At 41.0% G+C, this 16,217-nt stretch overlaps 1 protein-coding gene across 1 annotated transcript in view; it reads right to left on the bottom strand.

Annotated features, from left to right (window-relative positions):
• The window catches only part of BTK (Bruton tyrosine kinase), a 289,004-nt gene that overhangs the window by 64,652 nt on the left and 208,135 nt on the right, over window positions 1-16,217 (bottom strand). The window contains exons 8-10 of the mRNA XM_073573073.1: window positions 10,023-10,213; window positions 3,349-3,411; window positions 1,325-1,379 (exon numbers count right to left, since the gene is read on the bottom strand). Of these exons, the coding sequence (XP_073429174.1) occupies window positions 1,325-1,379; window positions 3,349-3,411; window positions 10,023-10,213 (309 nt within the window). The remainder of the gene's footprint in view (window positions 1-1,324; window positions 1,380-3,348; window positions 3,412-10,022; window positions 10,214-16,217) is intronic.

The following is a 16,217-nucleotide window of genomic DNA, read 5'->3' as shown; positions in this document are numbered from 1 at the left end:
CTTCTGTTCTCAGCGCAGCTTTGGTTGTCTTCTGCAGGTTGTGACTAGCCGGATCGCCCCAGTACTTCCTGAGCGCCGAAAGCCATAACTCAAAGTAAGTCTGTGAAAGCCAGAATGAGACCCTCATAGACTTACACTGAGAGCTTATGACCGTTACCTCTGACGTTGGGTCAGTCAGAATTTGCGGTTATAAGATGGCGGAGCAGGACCGAAGCTGAACCAGGAAGAGTTGAAGAAGGTGACTGTTATGTATATTCTCTGGGGCAGGGAACTTACATTAGTGACACCACTCCAGTCTGTTAAGCTCAGTGGTCATTGTGGAAATTGTAATATTTCAGGACTATTTTCAATTTTGTACTGTATAATAACACGGAAAAAAAAATCACCAAACATTTAGAAACAAATATGATCAATATAAAGACTATTAACAACTATTTTCTAATGATGCTCTTTGCCTTAATAAGGAGTTGTATTTGCAATAGTTTGCATGACCGCATATGGCAACTCCAGTTTTCTTCTCCGTTAACCAACACCTACCCGATTCCTTCCTATGTCCCCACCCCTGAAATAACACACACTACAACTTAAATTCTTTTGGATAATTTTGGCCACAGCGGCCAATTTTATTAACAAACAATAACATTAACCATAAACATCAATATATTAACCATAATGCAATATGAGGGGAGGGTTCTTGGAGCTAAAAGATCTGGCTATAAAACCTTTTTTGGCTCAAAACCAATGTAAAGAACTCGACCACCATGTTACCCTCAGCCATCCATCCCCAGCTCGAGGGCACCGTAACTCCCGTTACGGGAGACTAACCACCAGAGCTCCCGAGGTAAAACCCTGTCCAGAGCCCATAACCAAAAGATCCCCCATACCATTTTAAAACTGTCGGGAATATTACTTCCAAATCCTTCCACGACCAATCATCATCAACTCCAAGAACCCCACCCCCCGCCCCCAACCACTGTGACGACAGCAACCACAAACAATCCCTATAGATCCCACCGACTCTTTTTTTTAAAAATTTATTATAGATATCCCTTACCACCACCTACCCCGTATTACCACCTAACAGGGAGGGTGGGTCTTCTCTCCTCTGCTTGCAGCTCCCGAATGAGGCTTTTCCCGCACTTTCTCCCCACTGCCCATGCTGTTCCCACCCCGAACTCCTCCCCTGGCCCCCATCCCAGCCATTCATATCCTTCTGGGCAAAACAAGTTTAAAAAACTTGCCCGCCCACTGCAGTCTTGGGGGACTTCCTCCAGGCTGTGCCCTTCCCCAGCCCCCTCCTAGATTTATGGTTGATATTTATTACCTGTGCTCTTAGTAATTGCTCTGCTTGGCTTCTGGTCATATTTTTAGAATACCACCTGTAGAGAAAAAAAAAGTGACGTAGCTGTAGTGAATCTAAACCACATGCATCTCCATGTATTATTCATCTGGGAGTGTTCATGACAGTGAGAAATTGATAATTGTGTAAGATTTGCCTTAATTAGTCCAGAATCATAGAATCATAGAATCGTAGAGTTGGAAGGGGCCATCTGGTCCAACCCCCTGTTCAAAGCAGGATTCGCTAAATTATCCCAGTCAGATGTCTGTCCAGCCTCTGTTTGAAGACTTCCATTGAAGGAGAACTCACCACTTCTCGTGGCAGCCTGTTCCACTCATTGATCACTCTAACTGTCAAAAAGTTTTTTCTAATATCTAGTCTGTGTCTCCTCCCATTCAGTTTTCATCCCATTGCTTCTAGTCTTTCCTTGTGCAAATGAGAATAAAGATGATCCTTCTACAATGTGACAGCCCTTTAGATATTTGTAGACAGCTATTAAGTCTCCTCTCAGTCTTCTCTTTTGCAAACTAAACATTCCCAGATCCTGCAACCTTTCCTCATAAGACAGGGTTTGCAGACCGGTCACCATTGTGGTCGCTCTTTTCTGAACTTGCTCCAGTTTGTTGATGCTTCTGTTAATACATCCTAGAATTGCATTTGCCTTTTTTGCTGCTGCCTCACACTGTTGACTCATATTCAGTCTGTGATCTATTAGTATAACCACGTCTTTTTCACATGTGCTGTTGCTTAGCCCTATTTCTCCCATTCTGTATATGCTTTTTCATTTTTATTGCCCAGATGTAGTACTTTGCATTTTTCCCTGTTAAAAACCATTCTGTTAGTTGCTGCCCACTTCTCCAGTTTATTTATATCTTTTTGAATCCTCTTTCTCTCTTCTCTAGTATTAGCTATCCCTCCTAGCTTTGTGTCATCAGCAAATGTAATCAGTGTACCCTCAATTCCTTCATCTAAATCGTTGATAAAGATATTGAACAACACAGGGCCCAGGACAGAGCCCTGTGGTACCCCACTTGAGACATTCTTCCAACTGGATGTGCAGCCATTTACGACCACTCTTTGGGTCCGATCACTAAGCCAGTTATGAATCCACCTAACAGTTGCCTTGTCCATTCCATACCTAGTCATTTTTTCAATAAGGATTGTGTGAGATACTTTGTCAAATGCTTTACTGAAGTCAAGATATACTATATCTACAGCATTTCCTTGATCCACCCAATCAGTGATTCCGTCATAGAAGGAAATTAAGTTAGTCTGACATGACTTATTAGTTACAAACCCATGCTGCCTCTGTTTAATCACTTCATTCTTATCCAGGTACTGACACCACAAGTCTATGCAAATTCTGAGAACAAATCGAATTATCAGTGCTGCCAGCAACACTGCAAAACACTTCAGCCTAGAGATACTTATCGTACCCCCTGCATCTGCAGATTGCACCTGATCTAAACAATGCGGACACCTTTATGGATATTGTTTACACTGGCATAAAACTTATTGCTGTTGGTGATACATAGATGATGTTCTGCCGACAACATGCATGCCATACAGCAATAGACAGATAGTATTAACAATCCCTCTGTCCCCATCAGTCTGCGTTAGCCAGTAAACTTGTATATAGTCAATCATCACTCATGAATGGCTTATAATGGCCACTACAAATTACTCTTTACCTGATTCTTTAGCAATATCTTTATTCAAGATGGTAAGACAAAAGCAGATTGAGAGTGAGTGAATAGTACATGCTTTACTTTTTCCGCACGACCAAGAACCAAATGGCAAATCCCCTGCAGACGGATTTATACTGAAATGCAGAGGTACTGCAATATTCTGGCTGCGTAGTTTATACAGATGACGCACCAAAAAAGCTTAATATTGCTATCCTTTAACAGGTAAATCAGGTAAATAGAGAAATAGGAATTTTCTGTAATTAATGTGTAGATGAAAAATGATGCATGTTTCTTTTTTCACTCATAAGTTATCATACTTACTCATATATTTCCATTGGATCCTGAGCTTCGGTAACATAATTGCCAGGGATGTAACCCTCCTGTCTGCACGAAAAAAAATAGATTACCATTAAAGCATTAAGGAAATACAGTGGGTACGGAAATAATAATAATAAAAATAAAGATTATTATTTATTATTAAAGCATTAAGGAAATACAGTGGGTACGGAAAGTATTCAGACCCCTTTAAATTTTTCACTCTTTGTTTCATTGCAGCCATTTGGTAAATTCAAAAAAGTTCATTTTTTTCTCATTAATGTGCACTCTGCACCCCATCTTGACTGAAAAAAAGTCAGAAAAGTAGAAATTTTTGCAAATTTATTAAAAAAGAAAAACTGAAATATCACATGATCGTAAGTATTCAGACCCTTTGCTCAGTATTGAGTAGAAGTACCCTTTTGAGCTAGTACAGCTGTGGTAGGGGGGTGGTCCACTGCATATCCAGTCCGGATGACGCAGACACCAGGCGATGCAAGGATGAGATGGAGACAGATTTCAATAGTAACAGTTCCGGATTTATTCGTCGTCCTCCTGACGACCACAACCACGCACAGCAGCCTCTTTACACTTCTGTCTCCAGGCCCGGGTACCTGCACCTTTGCTCCAGTCGAAGTAACGTCCCTCGCGGATCTTTCGCTGGGGCTGTCCTAGACCAATCTACCGCCAGCGCTTCACCTGCCCGATGTCGTCATCCAATCGGTACCCCCGGGGCCTCGTCAGTCCTGCGGTCCGTTGGGTCAGGGCCACCCCCCTGACTGTCTCTTCTCTGTCAGTCCCCTGGTCAAGCTCTTCCACTGTTTCCAGTCTTCTGTCCTGAGTCTTCCTTTCCTGAGCTCCTCCCGGGACTGGCCTGTCTGTAACCCCAACCAGTTCTATTTATCTCCTCTCTCACTGGGGAATTCCCCTCTTGGGTTCCTATCTCCCCGCCCCCATTGACTAAGCGTTTTCCTGAGCCATAAGCTGATGTTCAGTCCTCAACTACTCTCCCCTGCCATCTTGTGGTCATTTCTCGGTACTACACCCTCCTATCTACCTTTCCCAGCTGTCATCCTTCTATCCTGTCAATCTCCGTCTCTGGTGCACAAACCGTCCCCTCCTACTGCCAGTCACGTCTGTCCGTCAAGTCACCTTCCCCACACTCTGATAAAAGTTTTACACCCCCTTGGCATTCTGTCAAGCTGTTTCATCAATAGTCATCTGGAATGGCTACCAAGTAACCTGCATGCTTCATCAAGAGTTAAATTGTGGAATCACCTGCCTTCAGAAAGTATTTGTGTCCACAAGAGGTGTGTTTTGCAGAGGCAGTGTTGGTACACAGTTCCACACAATGCTAAGCCCTATTCCACAAGTGTTCTAAGCTATATAATGACTAAAACCATTCAACTAAGGAAGCTGAGAGTCCACAAAAATTGGTAGAACCTTGAGGAAAGGAAGACTAAGGCTATGTGCACACGATGCGAATTTGTTGCATTTCCGCAGCGTTTTTTCTGCGCGGAAATGCTCCAAAAACGCAAGTGATTACTAAACCATTGTTAATCAATTACATTCCTGACGTGTTGAGCATATGCTACGGAAATTTCCGTCCTTATTTGCATCGTTTTATTTTCTGCAGCATGTCAATTCTTTTGCAGATCTGCAGCGTTTTTCACCCATTGACTTACATTGAGTCAGTCAAATCTGCAGCAAAAAACGCAGGTGTAAAAAGGTTTGCAGATTTGCTGCCAAAAAATGCTGCAGAATTGTCAAAGGAAATTATGTCAGAAGGAGGAAGAGTATGTGGGCGGAGAATGTGTGTGAGCTGAGAAAATGTGGGCGCGGGGAATATGTGTGTGTCTGCGGGTGTTTGTGTCTGTCTGCGGGCGTCTGCGTGTGTGTGCGGGTGTCTGCGGCTGTGTGCGGGTGTCTGCGCGGGTGTCTGCATGTGTGTGTGGGTGTCTGCATGTGTGTGTGCGGGTGTCTGAGGGTGTGTGTACCCATGTGATGAACAGTTCATAGTGACTGTATTTAGGCCTCATCTGATAGGACTACTACTCCCATCCGGATATGTCTGCTGTCACATATACAGAGACCACATGAGCAAATGATGGGAGAATAGTCTTATCATCCGGCGCCTAAGTTCAATATAAAAAAAAATCAAAATATTGACATAATCATATACACTATACGTACTCACCGAACACCTAATCCCCGACGCCTGCATCTCCTGCAATCAATCAAAAATAATAAACCAACATATACTCCCTATCTGCCGTAGTCCATTTAATAACGAATGTCCCACGTCGATGTCACCCGGCCGCCGGCGATACACTGACAGGAGGTAATCGCTCCCGCAGCGTATCACTGAGCCGCCGTGAGAGTTCAACAGAGTGCATCAGCTGATTAGCTCCAGTGCTCTTACTTACGGCACCACTGGGTGAGAAAGTTCTCATGCAGCAGTAGTGCTGTAAGTGAAAGCAGCAGAGCTGATGAACTCCGGTGAACTCTCACGGCGGTGCAGTGATACACTGCAGGAGAAATTACCTTCTGTCAGTGTATCGCCGGAGGCTGGGTAGAGCAGTGACACCTTTAACATCTTTAACTTTAACACATATTCGGGTTTGTTTCATACATGTTTCTTTGGACCTTGTTTCCATATGTGTTTCTTTGTGGCTTTGCTGCCTTAAATCTAAAAGTACATGTGCACATTCCAATAAGAAAAGAAAAACCATTGGATGCAAGAGTGAGTCCAGACATTTGACTGGTACAATATATAAATAATATATGTACATATAAGATGTATATACAGTCAGTATATACTCATGGAGTATAGGTATGCACACTCAGTACATTGTGTATATACAGTCATACATTGGTGCATATGGTATATGCACACTCACTGTGCACATAAATAGCCACATATATCATTACCTAATGAGTATATTCACTAGTTATACGGTATGAGTGTAGGTATATACAGGGCCGCCATCAGGGAATTACTGCCCAGACTGTCGTATGGGGCCCAATGAGCAGAGAGGGGCCCACATTGGGCCCCAGCAGCAGGATTCTGCCGATGCAGGTTCAGATAAACTCTATTGCATTGCGGGCCTGCACAGTAATAGCTAAAAGCCACCAGTCAATTGGAGGCTGGCAGCTGACATCAGCATGCAGATCGCTGGCGTATGATGTCATTGTCATTCGCCGGCGAGTCCGCGCTTGAAATGCCTGGAGGGAACATCGCTGCAGGAAAGCGGCCAGGTAAGGAGAAAGGTTTTTGTTTTTATTTTTATTGAAAGCGGCAAGCCACAATATGTTTCGACGGCAGGTTGGAGACATGTCATGGGGCAAGATGGATATGATGGAAACAGATGGGGCAGGATCATGGGGCAGGATTATGGGACAGATGGGGCAGGATCATAGGACAGATGGGGCAGGATGGGGGGATCACAAGGGGCAGTATGGGACATAACATGGGGCAGAATAGAGAATCATGAGGGCGGGATGGGAGAACATATGGGGCCAGGATGGGAGAACATATGGCTGGAGCCAGCAATGAGATACACGGGGGCCAGGATGGGGGATATTATTACCATAGGGGATAATTAAGAGATTATTACTGCAGTGATGTATTTTATTTTTATTTATTTATGTTAATGTGTGATTGGTGAGAAGTGGAGGTTTTCCAAGAGAGAGCAGTGGGACTGTAGACAGTTCGAGGGGTGGAGGTGGGGCTGGGGAGGAGCCTGGGGGAGTTTCAAGGAGTCCTCGAAATTCCTAGTGGCAGCCCTGGGTATATAAACATTGAATACATGTAACTATGACAGCCTATAAAATTGATCAGATGAACATGATTCCGATTTTTGAAGGGGGTTTGTAAAATATAGTTGAATAAAATTAAATAGAAAAAAGTAAAAAAAAAAAAAAAAATCAGAAAAAGTATTCTTTTTTGTAAAAAAAATTCATATATATGTGTACTGTATGTACCAATGCATTCATAATTGCGGTGCTGAATAATAACCCGATCGGAAGGAGCGCAAAGAGAAGGGATGGTGGATTTTATATCTTCTTTTTATTGCATAGTCCACAATGCATTTCGACAGGATCATCTGTCTTCCTCAGGTGGCAGTACACAGATTACATAGGGGGCAGGTATTTAAAGGGGCAGTAACCAATAGGTAATGATAGGTAATTATTGTGTCATGACAATTAAAAACATAGTAAAATAAGGTGAAACACAGATATATAAAATATAAAAAAAATAAAAAAGTTACATAACAGATAAAAAATAGGCAATCACAGTATTACTTAAAAACATTAAAAAAAAATTAAACAGACTAAAAAGCTTCATAAAAGGCACAGGAACAAAGTAAGTTTCAATAAGGCTTTTCAATTGTGAGATTTAACTCCTCTGGTGCCAGTGTGCCTAATTTGAAAATCCAAAAACTTTCCCTCCTGATTAAATTCTCATAGCGGTTTTTCACGTCATCTTTGAAATGTTCTATGATTTAAATCTACCATCTCTTCTCTTTGCACTCCTTCCGACTGGGTTATTATTCAGCACCGCAATTACCTTCTTCTCTAGAGGTACCCGGCTGGAGCTGCATTGTTTCCCTAACTACGCACGGCTGGCGCTCCTTCATGACCGTCATCACCATTATCTGAAATGCAATCATAATAACTCATACTACAGCGATAACTTGTCATTTATTCCCCTATAGAAACAGCAAAATAAAAAAAATGCTAAAGTACTATTTTGTGCATTGTTTTTCCAAAAAAAAATCCAATGGTTAATGAGTTCATTTTTATTTTTTCTTCTAAAAATCTCAAATAGAAATTCTCAAAATTTGTATTTGAAAAAAATCTAAAACTATTTTTGAAGTAATAAATCATTTAAAAAAATTGCATTGTGTACAGCCTTTTTCAAAACCAGCCAAGATAAACCACCAGCCCTGTACTGATATAGCCATGGTGGGAAGGTCTATGGATATTAGACCTTCCCCAGCCTTATCCCCTTCCTGACATCCACCATAAATGTGTATGGGACGGGCTCAGAATCTGAGTCTGCTTTATACACAGCAAGTGCGTACTGTTGTAAATAACCAGCTCCAATCAATGGCATTGCCCACCACAATAAATCCCCACCACCCCTTTACGTGATCAGCTTCTTTGGAGTGATTCCCCAATAGGAGTGGAAGTACAAAGAGCGGCTAAGGCAGTATGAACACTAAATATATCCCTGCATGCTGCAGACAGTGAGGTCGACATGCCAACTTTTCAGTTATCAACATTCCACTCTTGCAATCCATTCTAGTAAACCAGAAACTTGTGAAAGTGTTCACCACCTGAAGTAGAGTATGAAGCATCATATGTCACATCAACTTCCAACCAGGACTTCCTCAAGGTGTCATTTATGAGACGTCTATGACATTGTGACTATCTCCTTATATACCCTACAAATTCCCCACTGCCTCCTATATCAGCCAAGTGTCATTATTACAGATCTACACATACAGGAAATACAACTACCGTACTTTTCAACCATGGCTTCTTAGGGTACCGTTACACATAGCGATGCACCAGCGATCCCGACAACAATATGGATCGCTGGTGCATCACTAAGTGGTCGCTAGTGAGCTGCCACACAGGCAGATCTCACCAGTGACATCGCAGGGGTCGGGGGTCGCTACTTACCTGTCAGACGTGGCGATCCTGACGTCCTCCCGCTCGCGTCCACGCGTTGCTCGTTGTCACAGCAGGAAGCACCGCAGGAAGCTGATGACGAGATATGATCCAGGACCTTCTCGCATGACCAGCGATAACCAGCGGGGGAGCCGGTCAGAGGTAAGTATCACATGTAGCGATATCTCTAGCAATATCGCTGCTACGTCACAAAATCGGTGACTTTATAGCGATATTGCTAGCGATATCGCAGTGTGTAATGGGGGCTTTAGGATTTTTATCTCCAACCGTCACTGCCTTTCAGCTCCTCTCAGCCTCCTCCTGTATGCTTTTAATTGATTCAAAGTACTGTGCACTGATGAATACCTGATATGCTCTTTTCTATGCTCTAATTCTATAGTTTACATCTCATTACCAAGGTTACTGACCACCTCTGCAGTCTATCCCAGGTGGCTGGTTTCCTAGGCAATGAGCACTCAGCTATACAGTTTGCAGCTGCTGCTCTGAAGCTGGGCGGATCTTTGAATCTTGTCAGGTTCTATGCCCCAGATGCTTGTGACGGCAGCATTGAAGAGAGCATAATTAGAAAGAGACTCAGGCATGCCGGTAGGCCGAACTGTCAGTCATCAGGAGTGCACCACCATCTAGCAAGCAGAAAAGTGGAAGCAGTGCGCTCCCGAAAATAGGATCCTTGAACAACCCCTTAGAATAAAGGACAAAACTAGACAGTCTTTTAACCACCTGATAAATTATACAGTTATAATATGATGCTTTTACTTTTTAATTATATGCTTATTTATCGTATATTTGGACTCATGATTTTTTTTTATGTTTACCGTTTATTCCCATTTCTCAATCCTTGATCTTCAAACATTATTTTTCTTTAATTCTCAAATTCTTTCTATTAAAATCTTCTCTGTTCATTTTGCCCTTTCTAGCATATCAAGAATATTTTCTGAACCTAATCACAAGGAATAAAACTAACAAATAAATTGTTTTACCCATTTTTATCTCTTGCTCTTAACCAGGGCTGTCCACCGCCATCCTCTAGTAACAGATACTCTTCTCCTTTGTGCAACTGTAAATCCTGAGAATTGATTGGACTGAAATCATACATTGCTACAACATTCCGTGGTCCTACCGGAGAAGTAACATTTGTTGGTGCAGGTGGCAGTGGCTTCACAGATTTTACCTGTGGGTAAAGAGAAATCAAATGTTATAGTTTACTTGTATCCATAAAAAAGTATCGGAGCTCATTTTGGGTTTTACAGTTCTATATTATAACATTTACAATTTGTCTTCAAAAAGTATGGAAAGCCTGTCACAATTAACAGCCATCTGAGTTTTTTAAAGTAATATTTTACTTTGATGTTTTAAATGGTTTTAGAGGGAGAGATATCAGCTTCTGATGGCTGTATAAGAAATGGATTCCCTACTAAGAGCAATCAGGTCTACCATGAACATTGAAGACCACACGGAGACTTGATCAATTCGGGGTCTGATGTTCCAGCACTTGATGAAAGAAAAAAAAAAAACAGTGTTTCCTGTGTCTAAAAATGGCAAAGTGTAAATACTCTTTTGTGGAAGAGGATTCAGTGCGGTGTAACAAGAAACTGAAGAATAAGGTCCCAGTAGCCAGAATTTCTAGGAAGACCTTCCTTAGTTCTTGACCCCATGGACAGGAAAGGCAGCACTGAAGCATTTCTGGGAACTGAGCTGATCTGTTCAGGTCTAACATTTCTGTAAAAAATGATGGTGACAAGGCTTCCATCCAGCAATTGCAGGAATAAATTTACAATTGGATTTAAAAAAACTATGAAAAACCATGTTGAAAAAAATGGAAAGGAAAAATGTAGAGGGAAAGGGAGGGATGAAATCACCTAGCTACCATAATTAAGAATTCACACAGTTCGAAACGCGTCATCCCCTCATGCGATTCTATCACCCTCTCTCCCTCCCCATTTTTCCAACATGGTTTTTAATTAGTTTTTAAGTAAATTTGTAATTATGGTGCTTGAACCTCTAGGTTCAAGCACCATATTGTAATCCGATTTCTTATATTTTATTATTATTATTCTGCAGAGACCCCATTCAGGCGGTGTTTCGAAGCCCTCGGTGGGAACAGGTGTGCTCTGTATTTTTGGAGTCGATCCGATTTGTAGTTTTTAAAAAAAAAAAAAAAAAAAAAAATCGCATTTTAAGCAAAAATTTTCCCTTGGGAATTAATGGCGACCTTTCCATGACCCCCAACTGACATGGATTGAAGCCACAGCGCAGGTGCAGTGACCTTACAAAGATGGCAGCTATGCAAATGCAGCTTCCACACATGACCCGTATTAGCTAATAGAAGCTGACAGATCGCTGATTCAAGGTCTTAAAGGAATAAAAAACAATAAAAAACAAATCTGAACTGAGAAAAGTAAGTTAATGTGTATGCACAATGTAAGTGCATATTAACACATGACCATTAACCAGAGAAAACAGAAAGCAAAAAACACAAATATCCTGAACTAAAAGTAAAAAATATACTGCAAATAATGCATAAAGATAATAATAATAATAATAATAATAATAATAATAATAATAATAATAATAATGGTATTTAGTAAACATAAAATTATGTTTACTAAATACCCTTATTATTATTATTATTATTATTATTATTATTACCTTTATGCATTATTTGCAGTATATTTTTTACTATTAGTTCAGGATATTTGTGTTTTTTGCTTTTTGTTTTCTCTGGTTAATGGTCATGTGTTAATATGCACTTACATTGTGCATACACATTAACTTACTTTTCTCAGTTCAGATTTGTTTTTTATTCATTTCATTGTGCATTCAGTGCATATATGGGTGTGACCGCCCTCTTTCTGAGCTGGGAAAGCCATCCAGTCTGGCCTAAGTTGTTACAAGTGGTTCAGCCGCTCAACCCTTATTCACATTCACGCCACTTGGCAAGTGGTAAGGTTTTAAATACTAGAGTAGGGACTGTCCCACAAGGGTTGCCGTGACGTGGCGGGATGGCTTGTTCATTATTTTGATCAAAATTATGTTTACTAAATACTATTATTATTATTATTACCTTTATCCATTATTTGCAGTAAGGTCTTAAAGGAGCAGCGCGCCAATGGCTTCTGAAAAGCCCTACCCAGTGATGGAGAACCTTGGCACTCCAGCTGTTGTAAAACTACAACTCCCAGCATGCCCTTGCAACCTGCAGCAGTTGAGGCATGCTGGGAGTTGTAGTTCTCCAACAGCTGGAGTGCCAAGGTTCTCCATCACTGCAGTCGGACGCCAAAATGGCTTTAGAAGCCCCGTGTGCCAAAGTGGCCCCTGAGGGGCCCGGAGCGCCAAAGTGGCCCCCGAGGCAAAGTGGCAGCATGTGTCAACATGGCTAAAGTGGCTACCAAGTGGGCAAAGTGGCTACCGAGGTGCCGAATGTGCCAAAGTGGCTGCCAAGTGGCCAAAGTGGCTACCAAGTGGGCAAAGTGGCTACAGAGGTGCCGAATGTGCCAAAGTGGCTACCAAGTGGCCAAAGTGGCTACCGAGGTGCCGAATGTGCCAAAGTGGCTACCAAGTGGCCAAAGTGGCTACAGAGGTGCCAAATGTGCCAAAGTGGCTACCAAGTGGCCAAAGTGGCTACAGTGGTGCCGAATGTGCCAAAGTGGCTATACACAACATTCATATTCTAACTTTGCTTTCTTACAGTCGACACCTGATACACTGCTGTAAAGCTGGCAGCGCTGTTCAAGCACCATGTATTTTCCTTTAGGAAATGCCCATCTAGTTTTCTTCCTGGGATTGCGGAATATAAACCTTATTGCTTGCACGACCTGGAAACCAGCTGGGATTTATCATTTAACATCACCACTCCATGAGGAAGCAATTCGGGAAACGCGTGCAGGGGTACCGGAAGTCATCGTTCAATACACCCCCAGGTCTGTACTAAAGGTTTTTATTTATCTGTTGTATGTTTTATGCTTATATGTTCAACATATCCTGTTTGACCCATCAGTGTTTAATTTTTTACCAGTATTACTTGGTTTGCACTTGCACTTTATTATAATAAATAGAATCTATATTTATTATTTTTCTTTCATTTTATGTATATTACATATAGTTCATTAATCATTTTTTATTATCTCATTTAACTACATTTAATTAATATTCATTAGAATTGACTGATTATGTATTTTTTCTTCTGTATTTTTTTTATATTTATTATTGTTATTTTCCTCTAATATATTGGCACTTCTCATTCCCCTTGCCAGCTATTTATCTGTTTTTAATTGTGTTCTTGTCGTATGCTGTTTTTAGTCTTTATTTTGCATAAGTTAAAATTATAATTAGTGATTCCTTTTGTGTAATTATTTCATTATTTAGAATTTTTATATTTTCAATTGGTATAATTTGGTAAGTTTGGCATTTTTTTGGTTATTTTTGGTATTTCCTTCTTTTGGCTGGTTTATATGTCTCTAAGGGTATATGCCAATGATCAGGAAATGGCAGTGGTTTGGACGCAGTGGATTTTCGCTCGCGTCCAAAATGCATTCAATCACACATGTGGATTTACCACATCCAATACATTTTGTTGTAGAGACTAGCATCTCCACAGTAGAAATTGACATACTGCAGCTCATAAACCTGCACCATGGCTGAGTTTACGCAAAATAGGCATGGGATTTCTTTTAAACCATCCACTGTGCTAGTATCATAGAACCAATTAGACACAAACACATGGGCCATGCACACAGTGAACAAGTCTGTAGGACAGTGTTCATACCACCAAAAAACTGAAACACAGAAAAACACAGTATAAGGCCTCATTCACACGTCAGTATTTTTGCATCAGTGTTTGTATGCCAAAACCATGAGTGGAACTTACATAGAAAAACTATACCTGAAAGATTGATACCTGTTCTCTGTTTTGGAGACACTCCTGGTTTTGGTATACAAATACTGATGAAATACTGATCAAAAACACTGACATGTGAATGAGGCCTAACAAACGTATAAAAATACTCTGTTGTAAAAAAGTAACAGTAAACAGCAAGTGCCAGTAAAAAAAGACATTACCTTTCTGAATCCTGCTCATATAGGTACTAGTCACATGGTCAGGCTTTTAAATACATTGCTTAGGGACTGCTCTGATGGATATACCATGATGTTTGGTAGAGCGGCTTAGTATACATTTTTTGCAAAAAACGTATCAACCAAATACCCTGTTTTATCATCTTTTTACTAGCACTTGCTGTTTACTGTTACTTTTTTACAACAGAGTAGTTTTATACGTTTGTTTTACTGTGTTTTTCTAGTATCATAGAACGCAGCAATTTGCACGCAGCGCAGGTGGGCTGCATCCAAAACGTTGCTATTCCTGATTGTGCGCACATACCCTTAGAGCCAATTTATGATAATTCTCAGAAATTGTAGCCATATATAGTGGGGAAAATAAGTATTTGATAAACTGACAATTTTGCAAGTTTTTGCACCTACAAAGAATGGAGAGGTCTGTAATTTATATTGTAGGTACACTTCATCTGTGAGGGACAGAATCTAAAAATAAAATCCAGAAAATCGCAGTTTATGATTTGTACACAATTAATTTGCATTTTATTGCATTAAATAAGTATTTGATACAATAGAAAAACAGAACTTAATACTTGGTACAGAAAACTTTGTTTGCAATTACAGAGATCAAATGTTTCCTGTGGTTCTTGACCCAGTTTGCACACACTGCAGCAGGGATTTTGGCCCCTTCCGCCATATAGATCTTCTCCACATCTTTCAGGTTTTAGGCTGTTGCTAGGCAACATTGAGTTTCATCTCCCGCCAAAGATTTTCTATTGGTTTCAGGTCTGGAGACTGGCTCCACTTCTTAGTTGCACTGGCTGTGTGTTTTGGGTCATTGCCATGCTCAAAGACCCAGCCACGACCTATCTTCAATGCTGTTACTGAGGGAAGGAGGTTGTAGGCCAAAATCTTGCGATACATGACCCCATCCATCCTCCTTTCAATACAGTGCAATTGTCCTGTCCTCTTTGCAGAAAAGGACCCCCAAAGTATCATGTTTCCCCCTCCATGCTTAATGGTTGTGAGGATGTTTTTGGGGTTGTACTCATCCTTCTTTTTCCTACAAACACGGTGAGTGGAGTTGATGCCAAAAAGTTCTATTTCGGTCTCATTTGACCACATGACCGTCTCCCATGCCTCCTCTGGATCATCCAGATGGTCATTGACAAACTTCAATTGGGCCTGGACATGTGCTGGTGTGAGCAGGGGGACCTTGCATGCCCTGCTGGATTTTAATCCATGACGGCATAGTGTGCTACTAGTGTGCTAGTGTGTTACTAACGGTAATGTTTGAAACTGTGGTCCCATCTCTCTTCAGGTCATTGACCAGGTCCTCCCATGTAGTTCTGTCCTGATTACTGTCCCATCTCACAATCATACTCCACGAGGCGAGATCTTGCATAGAGCCCCAGACTGGGGAAGATTGACAGTCATCTTGTGTTTCTTCCATTTTCTAATAATTGTGCCAACAGTTGTTGCCTTCTCAACAAGCTGCTTGTCTATTGTTCTGAAGGCCATCCCGGCCTTGTGCAGGTCTACAATTTTGTCCTTGGTGTCTTTAGACAGCTCTTTGGTCTTGGCCATGGTGGAGAGGTTGGAGTGTGATTGAGTGTGTGGACAGATGTCTTTTCTACAGGTAACAAGGTTAAACAGGTGCAGTTAATACAGATAATGTGTAACGAATGGAAGTGGAGGCACAGGTGGTGAAGTTCACACCACATCGCTGAGGTATGGGCACAAATAACATAATGAATGCAGAGTAGGATGCTTATTAAGGAAAAACTAACAGGTCTGTGAGAGACAGAATTCTTGCTGGTTGGTCAGTGATCACATACTTATTTCATGCAATAAAATGAAAATAAATTATTTTAAAATCACACAATGTGATTTTCTGGATTTTATTTTGATATTTTTGTCTCTCACAGGTAACGTGTACCTACGATAAAAATTACAGACCTCTCCATTCGAAATACTTACTTTCCCCACTGTGTGTGTGTGTGTGTATATATATATATATATATATATATATATATATAAACAGTATGTCACAAAAGTGAGTACACCCCTCACATTTTTTGTAAATATTTTATTATAACTTTTCATGAAACAGCACTGAAGAT

The sequence above is a fragment of the Dendrobates tinctorius genome, unplaced genomic scaffold (assembly GCF_039654945.1).
Source record: "Dendrobates tinctorius isolate UK_male_01 unplaced genomic scaffold, ASM3965494v1 ptg000034l, whole genome shotgun sequence".
In the NCBI taxonomy this organism is placed as follows: Eukaryota; Metazoa; Chordata; class Amphibia; order Anura; family Dendrobatidae; genus Dendrobates; species Dendrobates tinctorius.
Note: the sequence above shows the minus strand (reverse complement) of the source record. Positions and strands in the feature narration are given on the sequence as shown.